The sequence below is a fragment of the Anguilla anguilla genome, chromosome 4 (genome assembly GCF_013347855.1).
Source record: "Anguilla anguilla isolate fAngAng1 chromosome 4, fAngAng1.pri, whole genome shotgun sequence".
Classification (NCBI taxonomy): Eukaryota; Metazoa; Chordata; class Actinopteri; order Anguilliformes; family Anguillidae; genus Anguilla; species Anguilla anguilla.
Window position 1 is genome coordinate 20,126,825 of NC_049204.1, and position 26,378 is coordinate 20,153,202.

A 26,378-nucleotide genomic window follows, 5' to 3' on the forward strand; every position below is an offset into this window, starting at 1 on the left:
CGGGACGGGAGGACGTGGAGTGGGTTTGTGCTTTTGGGGCAGGGAGGGAGGGAGAGGGTTTGAACAAAAAAAAAAAAGATGTTTTGCTTTTTTAATTTTATTTTTATTTTTAACCCATGAAAAGAATCTGTACTTAGAAAAAAAATAAAATAAAAAAGACCTTGTGTAAAAATTATCTCGGCGTGTGTCTAGTGGTGTTCACCCTTTTTCTTACAAGCACCTTAGGAAACAAAGGTTGATTAGAAATGTGCCTGGTTGTGCAATCTAGTAAATTTAGAAAACTGACTGCAGAAGACTGAATGTTACTGAAAGATGGATGGGTCACTATAGCCTATGCCACACTATACACTAAAACCCTAGGAGTGAAAGAAAAATCATGTGATTAATTAAATGAGAAAATCAAATCATATTATTGGCAAATTCAGGGTTGCACACATGAACAACGCTAATAGCATTTGAAATGCCTGATCTAACATACTTTTAAGATCCTTAAAACCATATTAATGAAATATAACTGCAATATAGAACATATTGCCACTCCTATTGTAGGTAAAGTACATAACATGAAATGTGTTATCTGTACAGAATAGGGTTTTCAAATTAATTTTCAGATACTCTTAAAGGGTAAAATCATTTTAAGATGGTAGTAATGAACTGTCATCAACAGAATTCTCATGGAACAGGAAAACTGAAAAGGAAATTAAAAAACATTGTGACTGCGCACTTGGGTGCTCCTGCAAGTTAATGGAAATGAGCTAGTTGGTTGATTGGTAAGTGCACTCATTTCTCAAATGCATTTATATCTGTAAGTAATTATTTTCCTAGCACTGAGTAGAAAAGCATTGCCTGGCATGTTATTAGCACAAACTATTGCAGTAATAACTTGAGTGGTTTAAGCACACCACACTCCTACTGGGATGACTTTCCCATCACTGCAAGTACTGACTAATTCACTCATGATATAGGGATAACAGTCCTTTTAAAGTCCACAGAAATCTGTTAGTACACTATTTTTAAATATAGCCACTTTTTTTAAAAAAAGGTAGAAAAAATAAAAGAATAATCTCTCATTTGAAGTTTCATTCATTCATGTATACCGCTTTTTAATTTGACAAGATAGAGAAGAAAATTTGTTTTAAAGTCTGGTATAAAGGGTGGACAATGTATGCTTTCAGCCCATGTGTGTTCCAAATAAGCCCACTTGATCATTTATCAGTCAATAAATATATTTTAAAAAATATTGCAAACCTGTTATATTCGATATACTTATGATATACTTTTATGCTATGACTTATATTTAAATATGGGTATTAATTATCTTAATTAGGTAACTAAATTCATCAACTTTGAGGAGATGGGTTCAAAGGTCAAAAGGGAGGAAATCCTCATTGAAACAGTCAAGCAGCCTTAATGGATAGCAGCAGGGCTGATGGGGAACATTAGTGTTTTAAGGATAAAAGGCAGAGTATCATATTCTGCAAATAGAACATTAAAAAAAACGACGACGGGGCAAATATATATTGTGAACTAACAACACATGAAAGGTAAGAACTGAGCATGCTGAGTATACTCATTTAAATCCACTCGTGTCCCCTTTAAGCCCACCAGACAAAAATGTAAATGTATAATAATACATATGAACACACATTTATTGGCCAACAAAAGTTTAATATAGACTATATACAAAAATGTAAGCATGCATACTCTTCATGCTTTATGCCACTGAAATGAACCAGACTATGCAGCTATTGTACTAACAGAACCATGTGGTCTGTTCACTGCTAGCTAAAACTCATATTTTGATTTAAAAATAAGCAATATTTAACATTCCATCATGCCTTATTCCAAACATTCAGAATCAGGAGATATATCTGAAAAACACTAACTTCTGAGGATAGCAAAATCACCAAGCTTTCTGCAATTTCTGTGGTCAACAGGAACATCGGGCACATGTGCGTACCTAAATCAATATTGGCCAAGCCCTGACTTGCTCACACGAAAAACTGGCATGAATGTATCAAGCAGCTTCATTGGAAGAAACAGACAGCACAAAATTATGATTTTATATTTATTTTTTTAAACTCAAAAGTTGGAAGTGGGCTTATATGTTACGTGGACTTAATAGGTACTTTTGTTTGGACTTGAACTAATGCCTTTATAGAACCACTTCTGATCAAGATTTTCCATAAAGAAAAAATATTTTGAAGTACTGGGAATTAAACATGATGATAGGCTGCATTGCCATTCAGTGCAGGAACCCAAATTTAAACCCTGACCAAGTGCACTGCACCCACTTCATAGAATTGCTGAATCCACACAGGTTTGTATACACCTAAATGAGAACACTAAACCTGGTAATGCTAATGAAGCCGAAAAATGAAAAAACAGAAGTGTCAATCACCTACTTGGCATTTAAAACTCCCAATTTAAAACAAGAATGTTTGAAAATACTCTAAAACTAACACAGGCATTCACATGTACCTAATCACATTTAAATTGTTTTACTTGACCATAATTAATGATAAACAAAAATAACTGTAAACTAACTTGTAGCTATGAACATTTATGCACATACTTGTGAGAGACTGCAGTCTCAAGTAACTGATTAGGGGTGAGATACCCTAGTGACTATGGTCCTTCCTTGGTCCCTCAGTGACACCATAGGTAAATAGGTATCCCCATTCAACACTCCCAGCCACTCAGCACTGGCAGGATCCTGAACATTTCCCATAATTTGAGAAGTGTTTTCAAGCATCACATGAACAAAAATTGACCATTATTTGAGCTGTTAAGATAGGTGAGGGAAGAATTCTCAGTATAAACAAAGACCAAAGACTGTACTATAAACGAAAGAGAGACTTAAAAAGTTAAGGAAATTTAATGGGAAGCCATGTGTGATACATTGCAAACAGACTGAATTTGATGCATTGAGTCGTTTTGGGGAACAACCCTCTGCCATCTTAAGACCCTTGTGCTCTGTCCTCTACCGATGCTTCTTGAAAGCTGCAAGGAGAGAACAACCAAGTTACATTTCACCACTTCAATACTCAATCTCGATCTCGATCTCTGAAGAGACTGACGGTCATGATCTAACCTCTCTTTTTTGTTTTCTTCTTCATTAGTTTCTTCTTCTTTTTCTTAGGCTGAGGGTTATCAACATCCTGAGGGAAGACAACCATGTAAAACAGATGGTAGTGTGTTTTTACTCTAATAAACAGACAACTCCATTGTAATTCAGTTCAATCCGATACATTCTGACATTTAGAGGGAGTGACCTTTGCCAAGGCTTTTGTTAATTGTTGGGCACTACACCCATGTGACCCAGCTGTAGATATGCAGATATCATTCTGCAGAGAGTTCTGTGCTTACCTGTCCTTCTCCTCCAGTCAGGGCTGTGATGTCACCAAATCGTGTGATGCTGCTCAACTGAGATGACATTCCCAGCATGCCTCGCTTCCGCTTACTTTTCTCTCGGCGAGGCACGGCCAGACGCACCATCATGGACTCCTCATATTCCTTCCTGGGGAGGGGAGGGGAGGACATGCTGGTCATTTTATAATGTGGTTAACTCCACACTTTATTTAAAATGTTCATGATAACAGCAGTACACAAAACTGCGTACACAAAAAACATGGGTATAGACAGCAAAAGGCAGGAGCATTTATGAAATCAAAACAGTATCAAGATGTACGCTCATACATGGGCCCTGCTGCCAGCTCGGGAGAGTGAAGGCAATCTGAAACACGCGCCTGCCAGCCAACTGCTTCTTTTCACATCGCAGGCACTCGAGCAATGAACAATGCTATATATCCTTACCGACTGTATTCCTCCCATATCGCTGAGCGACGCGAAACCAATTACGTGTCGCTCCTATGCGGCTGCTGGCCACATTCTGCACTGGCACAGGTGGGATTTCATCCAAGACCACAGTGCTCGCTCATGCTCCGCATGTGGCGCTTTTATCAAGTGAGCTAACCAACAACCCATCAAGACCTTTTACAATATCCCTTTCTACAATTAAAATCTAGTTGGAAATGTGAATTTTTTCAGCTTTAAAACTAATAAATATAGACCTCTATAACATCCAGAGTCAAGATCATCATATTTACAGGACATGTTTTTACTAGTGTATGAACGTAAGGTACTATGCCATGGTGAAGGAACTAGGACACACGTTCAGCAGCGCAGGAGTAAGACTCTCTGACCTGTGCAGCTCCTCGCGACTCTCGCGCTCCGTCTGGAAGTCCCTCCGGTCGCGGATCTCCTCGGGCGCGTCGCTGTACTGCTGCCGGAGCTCCTGGATCAGAGAGCTGCGCAGCGCGGCACGTCTCAGCTTGTCTGCCCTGTCCTTCTGCCGGTCCGCCTCAGTCATGTCTCCCTCTACAGACGGGGAGAGGGAAACCAGTCCGTCCGTGAGTGAATTCCTCACCATGCTTTTCCTCATGCCCGTTTACTGTGGCCGGCTGTAACCTCTCATCATAATAATGTCCAGCATTCCAATCTGCCTGTTTTCACACTCCACAGTGTGAAAAAAAAAAACCTGCAGCCAATGGAGAGACTGAATGTGACAGGGAGGTCAAAGTCTGTTCACATTTCTTTCAATCTTGATTCTTTGTATTTAAACCTGTGGTTCCACGAAGAGCTCTGAACAGATGTACACAATTAATAAAGGAAAAACAAATTAAGTTAAACCAGGAATGATAATTTACTTACCATAATGCATTGGTGCAATCCTAGGTGGTACATACTTTCTGGTAGCACCTGAGGATTCATTTTTCCCAGAAACATTTGCTGTATTTTCTCCTTCATCCTCTGAGTCCTCGGATTCACTGAGCTGAAAAAGATGAAAGAGATAGAAACATGAAAGCAAGTATAGTATTTGATAGTGTTTTGAAATTAGTCTTATTTCTCACTGTAATGAGTATGCATTCATTTTCAATACAGATTTCAAGTTCTAACTTTCAAAAAAGACGATATGACATAAATAAATTGAGGTAGACAACAATGAAGAAAGACAAGAGAAAATGACTATTACCTTGCTGACAAGATTATCAGGGTTGGGATGGAACTGCAGTGGATCATTTTCAGCTAAAAAATACAAAACATGTTATTTCACAAGCACAGAAAGCAACACGTGCCACTGACTTGGAAAACATATTATTGTGCAAGACCATATCTAATACTTTCACTGAGAATTCACTTGGAAACATTAGAAAGCGTGGAAAGACATTTTTAAGCACATCTCACCTAAACTCCCAGTCAGTGCTGTGCGTACCAGCTTGTCAATCTGGTACCTCAACTTCTGATCCAGAGGACGCATCTTCTCCAGGATCTGAGATAATGAAGTGTGTTAAAGCAAGACATTTGCATACACAGGCCACAATTCTAGACTAGGAAAGGATCAGGACAGAAGAGGGTTCGCGATTAAAATCTGATGTCATATATGTGCAGGGGAGAAGTTACCAGATGATATGTCCCACACTGAACAGCAAGTCAGCTTATGACGGGCCTGCAGTGTGAGAGAGACCAGTAAAAAGGTATCTTACTGTTCTGACAGTGACCAGCCTGTAGAGGGCACCATTTTCTTTCAAGCTCCTGCCCTCTGACTTGATGCTGATCAGGTGTGTGATGTCTTGAATGTAAAACAGCAGCAACTGATAGCGTAGGTCCAGAAATGACAGACCCTATGAGAAAAGGGAACAGAGATAAACTAATTTTTAAAATGTATTTATGTAATAACTAATTAACCAGAGAATTTAATTAAGTCTGAGCTTTCTTGATTAATGGATGGTCTTATCCAGATCAAAACAATACAGATTTACATCTTAAATATTCTATTACCCAGGGATTCACTGAGTTTCACAATTAAAGCAGACCGCCCTGCTTAAAGATATAACAGCATTGTACATCACCAGATATGTATATCATCAGATATCAACTATATTACCATATATATTTAGTCACTACAACCAACACATCCATACACTGATTGATTGAATACTTGCCGTGTTGAGGTACCAGATTGGCACAGAACAAGCCTAAATAACATAAGCACTGAGCATTATAAAATTTCTTTCCATTTAACCCCCCCATCTGCTTACCTTGCAGGTGTGGTATGATCCATCTTCAACTCTCTTTATCAAACCTTGTACATGGCTCGTCACTGACGCAACCTTGAGTGAAACAGTACAAACAATCATACTAGAATGCACACAGATAACGATTTCTGCTTCGCTTTGATACTAATAATAAACACAAACCTGCTCTGTGAGACTGTTCAGTAGTTGTGTAGCTCTGGGTAAATCGCAGTCCACAAGGTCCTGGAGAAATGTATATAACGTATGTGATTACAGAAAGCTTTCACTTATTCACACGTGGAAAAAGAACTAGAAAGAAAGGTCATGTCCATAGATATTCTACAAGTCAACACGATCTTTAAAAGCCCAAGGAAACAACTACGTGCAAGATAGCTTTCTGATTGAAGCAATAAACCTGAAAAGTATCCTCCAATTCTTTTTTACTTCGCAGTAAGCATAGTGCGAGTAAGTTCTCAGTGCCCAACATTGCCGTGTATGTGAATTAGTAAAGCAAATTACCGATAAATAAAAAATAAATAAGCATCACAAGTACTCACGCCGTCTACCTCGGCCGCCGCCATTTTGAACACAGACGGAAACGTAGAATAGTAAGGCAACTGAATATGGACAAACCTCGCGAATCTCGACCCGGCCCGTTTATAAAAATGAAAAATACAATTTTAGATACGGTTTGGGTGGTAGCTTTATCAGGATCATTTGTTTGAAACGGAATAATTGATAAAGAGACAATGAACCTTTCTGGTAACAGTTTCGGTATAACTTAAGTTCTTAATATTTTTCATGCTACCATCGTGCGCAGTTATTACCCTGTAAATAGCCTACTAATAGTACAATGCATATTCTTATTTTATCCTACAGCAAGGTTGACACATTCCATTTCTAATTAAATGACATATTTCTAATTAAATACATACGACAGATATGAGTGGATTCATTTGAACAGTCCCTAAATATGTAAAATGTTGTTATAAATATATGGAATATTTTATAAAATAGCGATTTTGTCAGTGGAATGTACTGTACTGTAGACTACTGCACAGACACATGCCGAGCAGGTTGCCCCGGGGGGGGGGGGGGGGGGGGGGGGGGGGGGGGGGGGGGGGGGGGGGGCAGAGCATGTTGCATTTGAGGAAGTAAAATGGTGTGATGGACCGCTGCCTACCAAATAACTGAATTTAAAGGACAGTCAGAGAGAGAGACACAGAGATACAGAGACACAAAAAAGACAGGAAAAGACAGACAAGAGACATTGCAGAAGGGGTAAGTTTGTCCTTATTCTGTGATTTAATTTTTAAATCTTTTTTTCTCAAAAAACACCAACTTTTAAATGAAAAATTTAACGTTTTTTAGTTGTTTTTTCACAGAAACCAAATTATTCAAGATTCACTCTTTTTCTTAGCTCTGATGAGTTCAGTAACAGACAGTTTCCTATTGCTTACATATTAATGATATTAATATAAACAAATTAGAGCAGCTGAAGTAGAATAATATATGAAAGTACCATTTTTATGAATTTAAGGAAGCATTGATAATGAAATGTGTGTAATAGAGCTCACAGTTTTTTAAAAATGTCAAACAATGTCATCTGAGTGTAAGTTGATCAAAATACAGTTGTTCATAGAAAATTTCCCTACACCAGTGGTAACCATCCCTGTTCCTGGAGATCTACCATCCTGTAGGTTTTCATTTCAACCATAATTTGGCACACCTGGCTCTACTAATTAGCAGCTCAACAAGATATCTTGCTATTGAATAAGGTGTCCTTGGTTAGGATTAGAATGAAAACCTACAGGATGGTAGATCTCCAGGAACAGGGTTGGTTACCACTGCCCTACACTATAAACAGTACATTATCAAATGTGCAAACATTTTGTTACAAGGTTGCTGTCATGAAATACTTTGTAAATTACTTACAAATGTTCAGTAAAAAGTCAAAGTCAAAAAGATATTTAATTTTAAAAAAATAACAATGTGATGCAAAAACGGCAATTTATGGCAATATTTTGTTAAATATTATTGGCTAAAGACTTACACCTAATCTATCTGAATCTCCAACAGATGTCTGAATCTCAGCCTTCTGTTATTCAAGAGTGCAGTCCTCTTCCCCCTCTCCTGTACCCCTCCCTCGATCATCCTTCTCTCCCGGTTACCACCTTGGCTTTGAACCCTGACTCTTGTACCCCAGTACTCAACCCGTCAGCTAGTCAAATGCCACGGACTAGTGGGGCAGTGTACAGCCACCCAATGGGCATCCAAGGATCTGTGAGGTCTGGGACTGACAGAATGGCAGATCAGATCATGGGATACCTACCCTATTCCCCTTGTATAACTACTCCCACCACAGGTAGACATGGGCAACAGAATCATATGTTACACCAGGTGAGGGAATGTGCATTTATGTCTGTCTGTTTGGTCTTTACTTGTTTGAAAAAGTGTGATTTGCTTTTCACTGCATTTACCTTGTACTTTAGCTTGTGCTCTTAGAGAATAATGATCAGCTTTGTTCCTTGTCTTTTCTTTTTATTGCTATCCATATCTTCCTCCCTGCCCTATTTTTGGTCTTTGGTCTTTCACCTATGCGCGCACACACACACACACACACACACACACAGGAGTTCAGCTCCTTCCTCCCTCCTCCCCCTCCTGCTCTCCTGAGACAGCCTGTGCAGAAGAAGAATGTGAGCAAAGACAGCATAGAGTACCGCCTGCGCCGCGAGAGGAACAACATGGCAGTGAGGAAGAGTCGAGACAAAGCCAAACGCCGCATACAAGTCACCCATCAGAGGGCGATGCAGCTGCAGGAGGAGAACCACAGGCTACAGAAGCTGATTGGGCAACTCACACAGGAACTGGACACTCTGAAGCTCATCCTATCACAGCGCCATCCTCGACAAAGGGATGACAAAGTTGCTAGGGAGGAGGGTTGTTGAAGGAGATGGAGGATGAGAAAGAAAGGACAAAAATTAATTTCAAATTTGGGAGCGTTTGACTTTTGAAAGAGGTGTCAGTGGCTGTTCTGACTGTAAAAGTAGAAAAGGTTTTTCATTTTCTTTGCAGTTTACCAGGCTTCTTGTGAAGAGTTGCAGATTTCATCATACCGACAATGAAAACAGGACATGATAGATCAATGGGTGTTGCAATTGTGCCATGATAGTTTCCGACCACAATGAGTAAACCAGAAACAACGCAACTGCATGCAATTAAATAAAATAAAAACATTATGCAGCATTGAGGTGTCTTGAGAAGGTAAACATAATGTTGTAAATATGGTGCTTATTATCCACAATAGACTCAGCTACATATTATGAAAAGGGTACAGTTGGCTGCAGCTGATCACAATCTTTACTACTGTTGTTCATCTGCTGACAAAGAAAAAATTATAAAATGTGAATGTGCGTGATTCTACAGATTACATTTAACAACAAGAGTTTCTGAGTCTACAGCCTGTCTATCAAATCTCTATAAAAATGTAATTTCTATTTATTCTTTCCATCTCCTTTCAATGTTTTTTTTTAAAACTTTGTGAAAATCCTTATTTTAAAAAAATTCTGAATAAATAATTTTGTACAAAACACATAATTAAAAAGTGGAGGCATCTTTTATTGTATTTACATTCAAAAAACACATTTCAATGTATTCAAAAATAAATTACATACATGTTGAAAATAAGTTTTTATGCAATGGTAAATAAAGTTAGACCTTTTTAGACCTACTACTATTTGCACACATGCATACACTTGAGCTGAGTGTGTGTACAGTAGAAAAGAAGATTCAGAATGACAATTTTTTATGTGGCAGATCTCTAAAGTTTTGAAATCATGTGAAGGCGTACGTGAAGAGCATAACTATCACTGAGCCATTTATTAAGAAATCATAGTCCATCTATTGCATTATTCCTTCTTTATGCAATAGGTCATAACAATAAAAGGGAGAGAGGTCTCTGCTTATCTTTATAAGACCTCCTTAACTTCAATAACCACAGAAAGTTTAGCATAATCATACATAATGTGGAAGTAAAATTTCTGGTTTATCTCTCTCTCTCTCTCTCTCAAACATAAGCCGTTACAAACAGACACAATGACACGGATGTTTTCTGAGGAAAGAGAGCTGGGTCAAACTGTATGGGACGGGTAAGATTTCGAAACAGCATGGGACAGAGAATACAAGATAGTATCAGAGTACAAGAATGCAAGAGCCTTCCTGTGGGTTACATTTCTGTCAAGAAGAGCAAACAGAACACAAGGGGACACAAAGACAAATCCAGCATGACCAATCATCTTAAACAGTGTGTGTGTATGTGAGAGAGAGAGAGAGAGGGAGAGAGAGAGAGAGAGAGAGAGAGCATGTGAATTTGCGTGTTTCAATGATATTCTCTCTCTGTGGAGCAATCTGCGGTCCCAGGACTGTAATATCCCCACAGAATTAGGAAAGATGCAATTTCATCTGAGATCAGTTGCTCAACCCTACGAAACTATAGATATGTGTATATATATATGAAACTGCAACTGGGGATAATCTGAATGAATATATCTCTGCAAAGGCTTCTGAAATGGAACAAAATAACAAGAAAATTGTCATCATGTATCAACTTGGGTAGTACAGTAGTGGTCAAGAAGCACACAAGAGCCTAGTTTGAATTAAAATGAAAGCATATGCTGTAATGTAAAGGCAGGGTAACAGTAGGTGCACCCTTTACACAGTATATAACATTGTACAAACTGAAAAATATATCATACAATACGTGGTACTTTTTTCATAGCTATACCCTATTATTGGCTACAGCGAATATTCATCAATTGTTCGCTTTTTAACATCTCGAGTTATTATATATAAATGCATATGGTAAAAGAAAGTGTATTTGCTAAGCTGGTCATCATTGCACTGTAAAAGGCTTACCTTGTGCATTTTGAACACTTTCATTGAATAGCTTAAATATTTTTCTGTTTCTGGGGTACATATCTGCATGGCAAACCTCCGAACCACCTACTACAGTGAAGAATAATTTATTCTGTGTTTCTGGAGTTATTGCACAGGATTGTGCTTCTTTAATCAGTGGATTACCCTGTCTGTGTTGTTCGTTCTATGGCCAATTGGTCTTGCCCTTGCCCTTGGTCTCATAATAAAAATACTTCTGTTCATTGGTGGAATGCAATTGAAGTGTAATAACTTGTTTTCATATTCTTTACAATGACCACAATTTTTTAAAAATCACACAGTTAGGGTTAGGGTTAGGGCAAGAAGAAACAGGCTAGTAGAGAATACAGGCCCAGAGAAGAGTGTGGCGAGAGCTTTGAATTCATGAGAAATTTTGAATACTTAAAGTGTTGACAAATGGCTACGGTAAGTCTTTGCCACAAGCAGCTTCAATTGAATGCACTAAAATATGTCACATTCATCATGGACAAAATGGCATGCAGATTGGTAGATTGGTATTATTCACTCTATGGGATGTGATATGATATAAGGGGCAGATATTGCTTTACACTGACTTTACGCACAAGGAACCAAGAAGACAATAAAACAATATCAATGACCAAGACATTAGTGCTAAACTACATTCTGGGTCTTTAACACAGGATTCACATGTAAATTCTGTTAAATTAAATCTGGACTAACCACAGATGAACACACTACTAATGCCAGGCAAGAGTCATAAAAGGAAAAACACCATGTTGAGTGTAAATACACATAAAGGACTGAATGAATTTTAAATTATTGCACATGCAACCTTAAAATGTGAAAGAATTTAATCAATAGTGCTTTTCCAACAACAGGGGTTATTCCAACATTTCATGAGTTAATCCACAATATAATTACTTCAGCTATATTAAATAAGGTATATAGCCACATTCCTTCCCTAATAATGTCTACATGAGTGCTCCCCGGGCATAGTTCGAGAAGCACGCCATGTACGCTGGCTTTTTTATGTTCCCGCTGTGCTTTTTATTAATTTGGCTTTTTGATTGAGCCAGTCATTTACCCCCGATTTAGGTTTCATGTGCTGTTGACCCTAAGTGAAAAAAACTGTGCTGGAAAGTGCTTTTGTAAAAAATGCAAGTAACTTATTTCTGGTTACAGCCCCACAAACACATTGTGCATGTAGGAATGAACAGGTCTTCATCAGGGTTTTGTGAGCTATCAGTTAAACACTGATCTGAATTTGGCATAACAAAATGGTTAGGTTTAAGTTGTTGAAGAAATCTGTTATTGGAGGTGTTGTTGCAGAATTTTAAGATATTTTGATTGATAATATCAGAGATAATAATCTCAATTATGCTTTAATGATTGTTCAATGAATTATCAAACAGTTGTGGCAAGTTTTTTTTTAGTCCAGACTGTGAGAAACATTGCTATGTTGAAAACAAGCACTTTAACTGGTCAAACCATGCAACAGTCTCGTTGTTGCTTCTTTTCAGATTAATCAGACATAACACATCCTTCTACATGAAAGTCAATTTAGCCTCCATTGAAAGGTATCCATCAGTGGTATGCCAGCAAACATACCACTATGTACCGTGCTCCAGCTGAACGGCTGAAGCTAAGCAAGTGTGAGCTTGGTCAGTACTGGGAGGAGAGACTGCCTGGGAAAACTAAGTTGCTGCTGTAAGTGGTGTTGTTGGGCCAGTAGGGGGTGATCATCCCTCAAAAAACCTCAATGCCCCTGTGTAATGATGGGGACATTGTGCAGTAGGAGATGCTGTTCTAGTCTTGGGAGAGTTCTAGGCTATGATCAGTGCAGTTATCCAACTAACTCAGTAATCCTGCTTTGTGAAACAGGGCACAGGATCATTGAATTAGCAGGATAACTGCACTGAGTAAAACGCAGAATCCTCCCAAATCTGGAACATGGACTGAAGTAAAAGGAGCTTTTCTAGGTTTTACTCAGTGCAGATATCCAACTAACTCAGTAATCCTGCTTCATGACATACCCTCTGGCCAAATTCCCAACCTGGCTTTCACAACCTGCCACCTAATCGTTCCCCAGATTATATAAACATAAGGAATTGTTATTATTATCATTATTAATCTGAAATTCAGTGAAACCATCCCACCATTAAAAACACACAGGTGCCACCATTATCAGCCTTTTTGTGGTCCAGTTATTGTTGCCTGTTGAATTCTGGGAGCTACATACATGTGGCCAAGAGTGAAGACCTATACTTCAATTATTTTCATATTTGAACTTTGCAGTCATAGATTAAGATACATATTACATTTTCTGTTCCAATATAAAGTACCCTGCATATTTGTACAGATTTAGCACTCATTTGCCATGGGGACAGGTAGGAAAAAAGAGGCAGAGCACCCTTGAGTTATATAAAGACACTTTCTGCGTTGATGTCAGAGCTTTCAAAAAAAGTATTCTTTTTGATTACTACATAGGCTACAATGACAAGATAGCTGCTTATTAAAAATATGGAGAAGTTCTCTCACTCCCCGTAGCAAGTTCATGATTTATATCGATCTGTCTCCCCCGTGTGGCTACAGGTTCTTGCCGTTTTAATGGTGATGTCATTAAACGAACGTATCCGACTGTAGTCGTGTTCCCGAAGGTTCGTGTTTTCCCTTTGCCCCGTGCACCACTGAAACCGGCTCTTCCAGGGCCCTTCCCTTTAACACCCCGGTGGAACAGTGAACTTATATAATTATTTTTTGTTTTATGTCGGCGGACATAAACTTGGGTCGCAACAACGCTAGCAGTCAGCGACGGCTGGAGTCTAGCATCAACCTGTCTGTCTACACAGCAAAACGGATACATGCACTGTATCAATATTGGAAAAAAGAAGATAAGACAATACGAACTTACTTTAGGGAGATACATTGTTTCTAGAGAAAGACATACCGAACTCTCAGAGGACAAAAGGGGTGGACGAGAAAATAATAGACAAAGCCGACCGAGAAACAGGCGAAGAGAAAGGAGAGAGTGAGACAGGGGAATGCGGTGAAAATAGACCTAATTCGGAGTGGTTGTCAGCTTCTTTTCTTTGTTAACCTCTTCGCGATTTTCTTGTTCATGGATATGTCACAATAATTTTCTCCGAAGGAGTGTAGACACTTGAAAATATCTGTCTTGAAAACAGTTTTTTTTCCCCTTGACGCATACAAATACAGTGTGAGAAGGGTAAGTTAGCTCTGTTCCTAGCCTGGTAGCCAAAGCGTTTGATGTGGAATTATGACTTTGTGGGAAAAAAAGTATTTGTTGTTCGTACTGTTACGTTTCGCATGTTAACGAGCTTTGTTATTACCACTATGTTTACAGTGGCGTGGCCGTGGTAGGTAGTGACAGTCATTGCGTTACTGCAATACCTCATGCAAGTTACTGTAGGTCTGAATTTGTCAGTGTGACTTTATCGCCTCATTGTTGGAGTGTCCTATTTGTCTAAAGAATGTATAATCGTGCTTTCATCCGTGTATCCATCTGCAGTGCTTTTGCTGTATTAGAACACATTATGTAACACAATGGAATTTTTTCAATAGTACTTACTGGCCCTGTGGCGTTACAAATTATTATTATGGTGACACGGGCCCAGAGCGGCCACATTATACATGTGTTCTGGGACCTGAATTTATGTGTATGGGTATAGTTAGACCAGTGAATATTTTCTTTTGCCTGCTTTCTACTCAGGTTGAAGGCTTATCTAGCACTAGTGTTAGAAACTTCCGCTAGAACACAGTATATATAGCGTCTTGGTGAATGTTACCAGATGGTAAATTCATTAATGTTTTCAGTGTCTGCCCCCTGTTACTTTCTGCTAGTCTCTCTACTGTTATGACTTCTACACGTTTAAACTGACAAGATTAAATGTCAGTTTAAATGTGTACGGTCATGAATAAAGCAGGATTAATATTAATGTTTGAAATCTATTTTCTCTCCACAGGTATTTACTTTTCTATCAGGAGATTGTCAGGGGAAGGGAGAGAGGGAGAGACACAGACAAAAAGTCTATCTTTCTCTCTCTCTCTCTTTCTCTTTTTGTCTCCTGTCCGGCAAATAGATTAACAGTAACAACACAGAAGACTTACTGCTTTGCTCCCGCACCCCCGTCCAATAAGTAGACCACAACCTCTTTGCCCCCTTTCCTCTTCTTCAGTCATGACCTCCCCCTCCCCACCCCTCCCCTCCCCTTCTCCCTGCCCCCCTCCCCCGCCATCTCTCCCCTCCTCCCCTACCCCATCGTCTCCCGCCCCCTCCACCCTTCCTCCCCCTCCCTCGCTCCCTCCCACGGGAGAGGTGATGATCCTGGCGCTGGGGAGGAAGAAGCAGCGACTTCTCCTCTGTCTCTCAGTCCTGCCCAACCTCTTCCTGTCATTCCTGCTTTCCTCCGACCCCCTCCTCACTCTCTCCTCGCCCCACCACTGCCGCCTCCCCGCGCCCTCCCCGCCCCCTCAGCTCCTCAATTCCTCCCTGCCCTGGGAGCACGCTGACATGGAGGGTCAGGCGGGGGGGTGGTCGCAGTGCAAGCAGTACCAGTTTGTCAACGGCACCCAGTCTGGCGTGGTGGGCTGCGAGGACGGCTGGGACTACAATGTGACCGAAGGCCTGAGGAACAACATAGTCACAGAGGTACTTCAGCTGTCGCCAGCCCATCACCGTAACAATGCTATCTGGCGATTTCTGCTAGTGTTTAAAAAAAAAAAAGTCAGTTAAGTATCCATGGTTGAGCCGTGCGTATTTCCTATTGTGCTGTGGTCCACTGATATTAATATGGATTGTGCGGGTATGCGAGTGCGGTGTTAACCTGCACAAAGCAATGCGTGTGCAGTGCTTTCCAGAGATAGGGTTAAACCCGATTGCAAGGAGGCTCATGTCGGGGAATGAGTCGTCAATTTCATTTCAAGATTTTGGATCAATCCATTGTTTTGAATTGCTTGTATGAGGGGAATCAGTCTTGGAATTTTTGGCAGAGTTCTAGGGTGAAGTGAGATTGCAGTAAGAAATGAATTTTACTGAACAGTACAAAATACCCTGCAACCAGGCACACTTTGTGCTGTGCTTGGTAATTAATTTTGCCTGTGTTCTTGGGTTAAGGATTAAATTGAATTAAATTTATATATTTTTTATTAATGAAGATTTTAATCTATAGGATTTGCACCATCTCTCAGCATGGTTTAACTGTCTCCTTTCGAGTTGAAAGGATCCTTTATGGAGAGGTTAGGTCAGAAGTCGACACCCACACATTTGTGATGTCCTTTTGTTTATATACTACTGTTGAGATACCCTGGTGCAAGATATTGCTTGTCTTCCCAAAGACTATGCAGTCATGCATATTATAACCATCCTGTATTCACTGATATCCTTCAGAAGAGAGGCCTTTCAACTGTACCGTCTCCACTGCAGAGTAAGGATCTCTGCATAGCAGTCTCCACATGCACGAATGTGATGTCCTGTAGCAGAGCATGCAAATAACGGCTGAGCTCTCGCGTGTACGGACATGCTATCACCATTTCGGTCCATAAACAGAACGGTTGGGCGCTGCGGCCCGACCGGGACCTTCATATCAATGTTCTCTCCCTTCCAGTGAGCCGCGAAAAAGAGAGGTGAATGTGATGTGAGAGCAAACTATGCCTTGTGGCCAGTGCTCTCCGCGTCTGATTTGTACAGAGCAGGGGAGTTTGCCAGTATTGCGCCTCAGGGAGTTAGCATCACAGCTGCAAAATTCAGGCTGTTGTCTGGCTAGAAAAGGAGGGTGCTTTTAAAGGTCAGTCCCTGAGCGGTGGTGCAAATCCATCTTGTAAAGCTTTTCACAGAGGCCTTGTATTCTGACTGAGCGGCGGTGACAGGAAAGAAGCTGGCTAGTCTTTTCCTCCCCTGTCATACTCCAAAGCGTTCGTGCCATGGATGGGGATTTGTTGTTGCATGTGCCGTGAAAAGGCATGGAACTTCTTTTTTCTTGGACCAACGATTTGATGTTTTTTTGGTGCCTGAGAAGGTTACAGAAATACAGCAGCAGGCTACATGTCATGTTGCATGATTTATTTGCTTGGCTGATACCTTTTTCTTGCTTTTTTAAAGATTATACTTATTCCAGAAACTGTATACTCACTGGGGTATTTAGCACCTTTTTAAAACAGAATAATGATCCCAAGCCTCTGTCTTTATATTTGTACACATGAGTACTTTGCATTAATTAAACAGTGGCCTGTCAGTTTTTTTCCATAATTTCCTGAAGAGAAATCCCATCCAACATTACAAAGATAGCGATGATAAAAATAATAATAGTAATAATCCATTTACACAAGGGCTTTCGTCAGTCAGAGTGAGGGCGGTGAACTTGTCTATCCGCTAAGAAGGCAGCCGTTGTGCATCACAACATTGTGCACGGCAGCCATTGTGCACCACAACACTCAGCACTCACCACACATTACTTGAAGTGGTGAAGCTGTTAAGCAGGGTGTTTGGCTAGATGGCTAGTTTGAGCAAGCCGGATTGTGCATTTGACCAGGACACTCTGGGGGAAACCCGTGCTCTGCAATAATTGCTACAGTACCAATCACAGACCTTCTTAATTAAAGTAGTAGATCACATAAATAATCTCATGAGTAATGTTTTAATTAATGCATAGTAATGTTAGTAATGTGAATTTCATGGGTAATGTTATTATGTTAGGTTAATACTGCAGGAGTTAGTGTTGCAGTGCACAATTTTTAAGCAGACGTCCGAAGTCTTGAATTTTGTGTCCTTTTGGTCTCAAAAGGATGATTATAGATATGTAGTTTATCATGGGTGGCTGGTCTCAGGCACACAGTGTTCACCCATTCTGGTAATATTGAATCCTAATCACTTCACAGGTCTTCAGTTTCATTTGCCCTTACTGTCAATATAGTAATGCAATGGAAATTAATGTTGCTCTTCATCCAGTATCATATAAACAGGTTAAGCTTTTATAAATCTATTTTAAAAACTTATATATATAGGCAGTGCTTTCGGAAAGTATGCATACCCCTTTACTTTTTCCACATTTCCACATTATGTTACAGCCTTATTCTAAAATTGATCACATTCATTTTTATTCTCATCAATCTACACACAATACCCCATAATGACCAAGCGAAAACAGGTTTTTAGAAATTTTTGCAAATTTATTAAAAATAAAAAGCTTCTGTGGATGGGTGGAATAAATAAGTAAATACAGATATTTTTTAGCTTTGGTTCTCAGTTGAGGTCTGTGAACTTGACTGGAGGTTGTCGGTCACACCATGAACATTCTCGTGTGTCGCTGCCGCGGAGAACATGATGAGATGGGAAGGTGCGGGGAAACCCAGTCCCAGTTAGCATTTACATGCTACTAGTGGTAGTCTTAGAACCAGTTTTTCTAGCTCATAGGACATTTTAGTTCCTTCTAGACAACTCACAAAACATGTGACTGAAAGTCTGAAGAATTCATGCCTGGAATGTTGTATTGTTGATGTATTAGATAGGGCTCGGTGTTGATTACGTCACAGCCCAGTGTACTTGTATATTCTTGGCTGAATTACATTGCATATTGAAAGCAGCAGTTTCCCTGCTGTGCAGTGAAATGTTAACTTGTTGGATCATTACAAACGTATACTAGCAGTAGCAGCAGAGGCAGCGGCAGTATCAAAGGTTGCCAGGATGGGTGTAGTCATGCTGCTGTTCTAATATAGACAAGGATTCCAGTGGCGAGAGCCATTGTAAAATGAACAGGCAATAGAAACAAAACGGCTGCATGTGGATGCCATCTGTCAGAACGCTGCCAGCTCTCCCATTGAAGAATATCTTCTGTTTCTGAATTATTGATTGGAATCAACAGACAGATCTCCTCTTCCTCCTTTGTCTGACCCCTTTACCCTATTTGTCTGTTCCTCTTGTATTCTCCTCTGTGTGCAGTGGGATCTGGTGTGTGGTCAGTACTGGCTGGTGCCTGTGGAGGAGGTGTGCTTCATCCTGGGAATCCTCACCGGGTGCCTGGTCCTGGGCTATACTGCTGACAGGTGAGAGAAGGTGAAGGAATTGAAAGGATAGACAGGTGGAAATATTGGGATGGGGACTTAAACCAATGAAGGACTCCAAAGTAAATGAAGTAAATTGTGTTATTCTTACATTCCATAGCCCAAAGCGATGTTTAATGGCTTTATTTCATAAGCAGTGTGCAGAAGAGAAATTGGCTGAAAATAAAAGCTGGATGAATGTTTTTTATGTCTTACTCTGCCTGCCTCTTTCTTTCTCTTGCTTTCTTTCTCAGGCTGGGCAGACTGAAGACTCTGCTTACTTCCCTTACCCTGTCAGTTATTTTTGGAGTGCTGGTGTGTGTCTCTCCCTCGCCTTCCGTCTTCATCATCACACGGTTCTGCCTTGCAGCGGCAACTGCCGGAGTCTACCTCACACTCTACATCACACGTGAGTGACAGAGCAAGGCCTGAGCGGAGAATTTACATACTGTAGGATAATGAATGGAAGACAATGGAATGTGGAAGTACAGGGGAAGTAATGGACTCAAATGAACTTAAAATGAACTTAAAATGAACTCAATACCATCTCAATACCATCAAGGTCCATAGCCTTTATTATTTAACTCTTTCTGCATCCCAGCTAATCACTATGTGTTTAGGTACTGGATTGTATTAATTATCACATAAACATATTTTAAAAGCAATATCTTTAACAGCAGTAACAGAGTTGCAATTGTGTCAATAGTGTTAGTTTTTGAATTTTCTGTTTGGCTGAAACAAATACTCATCCCTGTTTTATGATAATACTTTTCCTAATACTGGCTACATTGTAAGACATTCCCAAAATCAGTCTCTCTTTATGTTTCATTGACAGGTTTGGAACTTTGTGACCCATCGCTAAGGCTGCTGGTCACCATGGTGGCAGGCCTTACAACAGTTGCTGGGGAGTTGCTGTTGCTTGGCGTAGCTCTGGGATGCCAGTCCTGGAGGGGACTGCTTGGAGCAGGGACTGCACCTCTCTCTCTCTTCCTGAGCTATGGGTGAGAAAGTCATGGAAGTTTCAGAAGAATTGATGGAGAATATTCATTTGGGAAGTAATGTATTTGGCAGTTTGTGCTGCGTTTCTTGTTTGCATCTTTGGAGTATTGATGGTATGTTATGTGATTATGTGATTGTGTTTGCATTCACTGCAGAAATGGGCTAGACTACAATATTAACACCCTTCTGCATTAGCCTAATCCACACACCCTTAGCCTTTCTTTTTTTAAGTTATCTTATTGACATGACAGGACAATGTTGATGACATACATCAGTAAGTGTCCCAAAGTGTCCTTAAGGGAAGGAAACGAGAAAGTGTGTCCGTTGCTGACTGTCCCTCCTCCTCAGTGCACCAGGTGTGTTTCCCGAGTCTCCACGCTGGCTCCTTCTCACAGAGCAATCCTCAGACCTGCACTCCTTCAGCGAGCGGAGAGAGAGAGAGAGGGATGATGAAAGCTTCACAGGTACCCAGAGACACAACCGGCTATATATAGACTGTCTATTTAGCGAAGCTGCCTACAGTAAATGTTTACACCTAGCGTTTCAGCCTGTTCAATTATGGGTTTAATTTAACACAGATATTAACGACACGACAGCAAGCGAATATCGCTTTTTAATGTTTGTAAAATGTGTGTGAGAAAATATGGAATGTGGAAATATTTTAGCAAGTAGTAGTATAGTTTTAGTGTGGAGACAAGAACCACGTCAGCGATCGGGGTGGGGGGAGGGGGGTTGTTTTTACCCTAGATTTTTTTACTTTTAACTGTGTTTGGCCATTAGCATTCAGCAGTGCTAATACCCGTCTAGGTGTTAATGACACAGGATCATAGGCTTCTCTCACTTTTTTTGAATGAGCAGTGGGCAGGTCAGCACATGTTGCATGCACCTGCACTTTGCTGAATACATACTGAACCATGCAGACGAGAGTTGGATCTGTTAACCCGTTGTGCATGTGTGGATATGAAATGCATGCATGCTAGTGCAGTAAGCATTAAAGTCTGGCCTCCACCGACACCGACGTCTGTGGCATCACAATGCCCTGCGGCCTGATCTCGGGTCATTTCTGGCAGGTGTTGCATGTCTGTTTGTGTGCGGAGTGAACCTTTTGTCTGTCTTTTAAAACCATGGTCCACAATGTACAGCAGAGACAATACGTGACAACATCTGTGCTGCTGTACTATTACAGTAGCATTGTAACAGATGTCACCTGTGATCACACGGTCAAGGTGGGTTGTGGATTATATTCATCAGTTTTATGTCGGTATACACAGAGCCTGAGAGGCATGTGAAAATGCAGAGAGTTAGGCGCCACAGTGAAAGGCCTGTTTCTGTTGGCTCTGTTCGCGCCCTGCGCTGTGGAGTAAAACTGCGCTGTTGTTGATACAGAGCTGGAGTCGGACCCGCCCCCCTCCACCCGCCCGCACCTCTCCTTCCCCGAGCTTCTGCACAGCAGGAACATCTGGAAGAATATGTGCGTGCTGGGGTTCACCTCGTAAGTCCCCCCCCCCCCCGCTCTCGGCTCGCCAGTGTGTGCTCGTCTTACCTTTCCGTCTCTCGTCCTGGGGGTTTGCAGCCTTTCCTCTCTCACAGTTTGTTTTGTGTGTGACACACTTCTCTCTCGCCCTGTCCCCCACTGTTCGTTTCACCATCACTGTGCTGGGCGTGGCTTTGTGAGTACACTCTCCTTAAAGTTAGACTCTGGGAATCAGATTGTAGGTGGCTGCTTAGCTCGTGTTTATTCTTTTGTTCTCTGACTTTCGCTCTCTCCATTTCACTCATTTCGTTGGCTCATGGTCTAATGAGTGGTTAACTCCCTCTCTATCTCTCTCTCTCTCTCTCTCTTTCCCGCCCTGCCTCCCCGCCCAGGTTAATCTCTCACGGAATCAGTCACTGTTACAGCTCGTTCCGGCGTGACGTCAAAGGCACGGCCCCCAGTTTCTATTGGACTTACCTGCTTTCTGTGTGTGCGGGCGGTGCTGCCTGGCTGTTGCTGTGGGCCACTGTGGACAGGTGTGGTCGCCGTGGCATCCTGCTTCTGGCAATGACGATGACAGGTCTGGCCTCTCTGATTCTGCTGGGGCTCACTGAGTGTAAGTGGTCACGGTTAAGCTTGATTAAATATGCAAAGCCGGCTTCAGGGATCGTTTTTTTAATAATATTTACTATTTTAAATAATATTTTTTGAAGTTGTTTCGTGTATAAAATTATGTAATTGTTGTTTATTTTTAAAAATTGAATTTGACTTGTGTAGTATACAAGGTTGAAGGGTCACTTATCTGTCAAAGTAACTGTCACCATCATGTGGCCAAATTAGTGTATTACAACTGCGGAGTCCATGTACTCCAGGGCTACTCAACTCCTGGGCCTGCTGGCCACAGTGTCTGCAGGTAATTGCTCCACCCATGCACTGCACCACCTGATTTTTACTAATGAGCTTACTTCCTGAACCAAGAAGAAGTAAAGTAATCGGTGAAATTGGAGCAAATACCAGCGTACACTACGACCGGCAGGACCTGCAGTTGTGCGGCACTGACCTTCTCACAGGTTGTAGCTGTTCCCATTCCTAGTGCTGTGCTTGTGTAGTCAGTCTGTGTGAGTAAAGGCTCCCTGCATGTGTGCGTGTCTCTTTCAGATCTCAGTGGGTCGGCCATTACGGTTTTCTCAGTGCTCGGCCTCTTCTCCTCCCAGGCTGCAGCCTCCCTCTGCATCCTCTTCACAGCTGAGGTCATCCCAACGGTCATCCGGTAACTGCTCCCCTCTTGTCTTCTAATTATGTGTTACTATATCTTTCCTATCTTCTTTCTCTTGCATCTCCCTCTCCTTCTTCATCATGTCAGTTGGTGTATATTATCTAAATTCTTGTCAGTTTTCTCTCAGGTTATATTTTGTATATATGTGTTGTAACGGAAGTTCAGAGTCAGTGTTGGGTTAGTTTATATCTCCTCTCTCTCTGTCTGTGAAATATTGTAGCTTATTTTTATTGTGTATACTAGCCTGCTGTCAGTGTGTATGCCTTCCAATTGTCATGCTAGCCCACTCTTAGCATGCATGATGGCTAACTCTCTGTGTTTATAAGAACCCTCACTGTGCATATATACCCTCACAACTGTGTGTGTGTAAACCTGTTCTCTGCAGAGGCAGCGCAGTTGGCGTGGTCGTGGGTTCACTGTGTGTGTGTGTGTGTAAACCTGTTCTCTGCAGAGGCAGCGGAGTTGGCCTGGTCATGGGCCTGGGCTGCGTGGGCCGCCTCAGCTCTCCGCTCATGGACCTGTGGAATCACTACGGCTACTTCCTCCACCACGTGGTGTACTCTTCCCTGGCCCTGCTGGCCGTGCTGTCCATCCTGCTGCTGCCCGAGAGCAAGAGGAAGCCCCTGCCCCAGACGCTGGCCGACGGGGAGCAGTACCGGCGCCCCCCGCTGGGCCGGAGGAGGAGGGACAACGTGCCCCTCCTGGCCACGCCCAACCCGGAGACCTAGCGCCTGGCCGCGCTCCTCTGCCACAGCCGCCCGCCAGAGCATCACCGACGCCCGTGCAGCGCAGAGAGCGGGAAACTCTGCTGCCAGGCGATGCTGGCCACGCAGGCGAAGAGAAGGGTGGGGCTGGCGGCGGGGGTGGGGGGTGGGGGGTGGGGGGGGGCTGGTGTGGAGTTGCACAGTCTACTTCTGATACTTCTGGTAACATATCACATTCTAGTCTTTTAATAACATTGATGGGGTCGTGCATCTTTCATGGCGCGCCACTTGCGCGACACAGCACTAGGGTACTCGGCCTCAGCAGTAGCTCATAGAGAGAGCTCACAGCAACACATCTTACACCGCACGCTGCTGACCCTCCCTCCGTACTGACAGGCTGCATCCTGTCTGTACAAGCCATGCCTCCGAGGATAACACTGCTGCTTTTTACTCGAGTACAACAGTGCCCCCTTGTGGAGCCTCATTGATATACATATCATTAAAAGCATCAGAGACATGTTATATAGAGAGCGTGAAGGTGGGGGCCTCTCGGGTTTCCCATTGCAGGAAACACACTCGAGGCAATGACAGGAAGTGCACAGAGCCCATTGTGTAAATATGGTAGACATAGCCCCCAGTTCATGAGCGGTAACTCACACAGTTCCCCTTCTGATACTGAAGGCGATTGAGACAAAGGCACTAACAATACGTTTTGCTGCAGGTACAGTGTACAGTGCTTAGGCGATAGGCAGCACACTGAGACACTGAGGCCACTGGGCTGCATACGGCCTATTCTGATTCGCTGAGGTTCTTTATGCCAGAATTTATACTCTAAACATGAGACGGCTGAAACACATGGAACTAAAACAAAAGATCTCCTTTGATATGGTTTCACATATCAGGAATGAGAGAGAATCATTAAAACACAATTTTTTATTTTTTCTAGGCACTTTTTTGTCGTCCTTGAAATGAAGGTGTTCACTTGTGTTTCTGTTCCTTACTTTGTACTGAGGTTTTCTCTCCATGGGCTGGACTTTATGATATAAGCAACCAGACTGAACACAGAGAGTGTATCTCCAGAGCTGAACAACCCCCCCCCCCCCCCCCCTCCACAGTAGCATTTACCCAGGTCCAGACTCTTCTGTGTCTAGCAAATCAATACTGTGTATGTCCCTTAAAATCCAAGTCTTGGAAAGTTTGAAGTTGAAATATTTTGTTGAAAACCTATTCTTATTGTTTAATTTATTTGTTCTGCCATCAACAGTTGAGTTGGATTTTTTTTTTTTAAAGATTGTGTCATTGGTACCAATCAGAAGCTGTTGAAATTAATGTAGCATTTTATTGCCAAATGCTGGCAACTAATGACAGAGTTTGTATTGATAGCGCTTAAGCAGCCCCTTGGAATATGCAGAGTGGAGCAGCAGGAGACAATAGCATATTATATGGTACTTCTACTACATGCTACATGTATATGATTCAGATACAAAGCTCTCCTCACTTCTCCTTGATTAGATTATTATCCATCATTATAGATACTGTCTAATTCTTGTCTGCTAGGTTGAATTTGTAAAATGGCATTTCATTCAAACTCAGAATTCTTTTCTGCCTTCTCTCATGGAAAGAAGAATGCCTTGACAAAAGTTACAAGGGATATGGCTATGGCAAAGTCTTCTGGCTTGTTTTACAAATCTAGGTAATTGGTTTGCTAGCTAGCTCACATTGTCTGGGATTGCATTAAATAGGCTGGTAAATGCATGTGTTGCTGGGAGCTTAAAAAATTTATATTTAAATAAGTGCAATTTGAAATATACACCGATCAGCCACAACATTAAAACCACCTGCCTAATATTGTGTAGGTCCCCCTTGTGCCGCCAAAACAGCCTGACCCGTCGAGAGTTTTTAAAATCATGTGGAAATAATTCAACCTCTAACAATATCGTAGCTTTTTATAGCCCTGTAGCAACTAATAATGTAATAAACTACCTATAGTGTAATAACTCCCAATAATGTAATCTATTTCAAATTTTTTATGTAATAAAAACCAATAATGTAATAAGTAGTAGTAGTAGTAGTAGTAGTGTACTTTATTGATCCCTGGGGGGAATTTGCACTGTTGCAGCATCAAAGACAACAAAGTAACACAATCAGATACAAATTTACAATAGATACAAAATATCAGATACAAATATACAGTAGATACAAATATATACAGAAATCCAAATATACCAGAGGACACCTTTAGGGGTTGAGTCTATGCCTCGACGGGTCAGAGCTGTTTTGGCGGCACAAAGGGGACCTACACAATATTAGGTAGGTGGTTTTAATGTTGTGGCTGATCGGTGTATTTAAGTGAACAAAACATTCTTGCTAGGTTGTCATGGCAGTAAATAGTGGTATTTTCCCATGGCTATACACTAGATATATAAGCTATTAATGGTTACCAGGATTAACTATCTGCCTCAGATGAAAAAAAAATATTATACCTGGCTCACTGCCTTTTCATTGTGGTCTTTCTTGAATTTGAAATTCTGATCTTGGCTGTGACATTACTAAAATCCCTGCTGTAGTTATTTATTTTATTTTTTACAAATCAAATTATGATTAAATATATTTGTCATTTAAACAAAGCCTGTGTTGTGAGACTTGGACTTTAAGAGAAAACAATGCTGCAGAATTGCAGTGTGTGTAGAGGTTCGGTTTTCTGAACGTGTCAGTATAGTCACATCGATAGTACATTTAACCTTTGAAAGTTTTGCCTCACTTGAATCACGTACACATCTGGAGGACAGGCTGAGTTGTCCTTTGAACTCATCCAAGCTCCCCTCTAGAGAAAAGTATTTGAAGCATATCATGACTGGTTAGACTGAACACATAGA

At 41.3% G+C, this 26,378-nt stretch overlaps 3 protein-coding genes across 3 annotated transcripts; 2 read left to right on the top strand and 1 right to left on the bottom strand.

The window, feature by feature from the left end:
• Positions 1-2,054: 2,054 nt before the first annotated feature.
• Positions 2,055-6,755, bottom strand: ngdn (neuroguidin, EIF4E binding protein). The gene is made up of 11 exons (XM_035412304.1): positions 6,635-6,755; positions 6,261-6,320; positions 6,102-6,173; positions 5,547-5,684; positions 5,248-5,332; positions 5,036-5,088; positions 4,714-4,834; positions 4,206-4,380; positions 3,370-3,520; positions 3,095-3,161; positions 2,055-3,003 (listed from the first exon to the last, which is right to left on the bottom strand). The coding sequence occupies exons 1-11, from the start codon at positions 6,656-6,658 to the stop codon at positions 2,984-2,986; spliced, it is 966 nt and encodes a 321-aa protein (XP_035268195.1). The 5' UTR covers positions 6,659-6,755; the 3' UTR covers positions 2,055-2,983.
• A 545-nt stretch (positions 6,756-7,300) lies between these two features.
• Positions 7,301-9,606, top strand: cebp1 (CCAAT/enhancer binding protein (C/EBP) 1). The gene is made up of 3 exons (XM_035412897.1): positions 7,301-7,358; positions 8,157-8,477; positions 8,711-9,606. The coding sequence occupies exons 2-3, from the start codon at positions 8,157-8,159 to the stop codon at positions 9,026-9,028; spliced, it is 639 nt and encodes a 212-aa protein (XP_035268788.1). The 5' UTR covers positions 7,301-7,358; the 3' UTR covers positions 9,029-9,606.
• Positions 9,607-13,679: 4,073 nt separating this feature from the next.
• Positions 13,680-23,663, top strand: slc22a17 (solute carrier family 22 member 17). The gene is made up of 10 exons (XM_035412560.1): positions 13,680-14,220; positions 14,978-15,663; positions 18,949-19,052; positions 19,304-19,458; positions 19,885-20,050; positions 20,397-20,512; positions 21,435-21,540; positions 21,915-22,138; positions 22,681-22,792; positions 23,250-23,663. The coding sequence occupies exons 2-10, from the start codon at positions 15,193-15,195 to the stop codon at positions 23,524-23,526; spliced, it is 1,731 nt and encodes a 576-aa protein (XP_035268451.1). The 5' UTR covers positions 13,680-14,220; positions 14,978-15,192; the 3' UTR covers positions 23,527-23,663.
• Positions 23,664-26,378: the final 2,715 nt, after the last annotated feature.

What these genes read in the sequence shown, in the direction of transcription:
- ngdn (XM_035412304.1), bottom strand. Translation starts at nt 6,658, where the DNA reads ATGGCGGCGGCCGAGGTAGACGGC. An exon ending in TGAACAGTCTCACAGAGCAG is followed by an intron (nt 6,174 to 6,260) that starts GTTTGTGTTTAT and finishes GTTTCACTCAAG; the next exon opens with GTTGCGTCAGTGACGAGCCA. An exon ending in CTGATAATCTTGTCAGCAAG is followed by an intron (nt 4,835 to 5,035) that starts GTAATAGTCATT and finishes CATCTTTTTCAG; the next exon opens with CTCAGTGAATCCGAGGACTC.
- cebp1 (XM_035412897.1), top strand. Translation starts at nt 8,157, where the DNA reads ATGTCTGAATCTCAGCCTTCTGTTATTCAAGAGTGCAGTCCTCTTCCC. An exon ending in AGAATCATATGTTACACCAG is followed by an intron (nt 8,478 to 8,710) that starts GTGAGGGAATGT and finishes ACACACACACAG; the next exon opens with GAGTTCAGCTCCTTCCTCCC.
- slc22a17 (XM_035412560.1), top strand. Translation starts at nt 15,193, where the DNA reads ATGACCTCCCCCTCCCCACCCCTCCCCTCCCCTTCTCCCTGCCCCCCT. An exon ending in GGAACAACATAGTCACAGAG is followed by an intron (nt 15,664 to 18,948) that starts GTACTTCAGCTG and finishes CTCTGTGTGCAG; the next exon opens with TGGGATCTGGTGTGTGGTCA. An exon ending in CTGGGCTATACTGCTGACAG is followed by an intron (nt 19,053 to 19,303) that starts GTGAGAGAAGGT and finishes TTTCTTTCTCAG; the next exon opens with GCTGGGCAGACTGAAGACTC.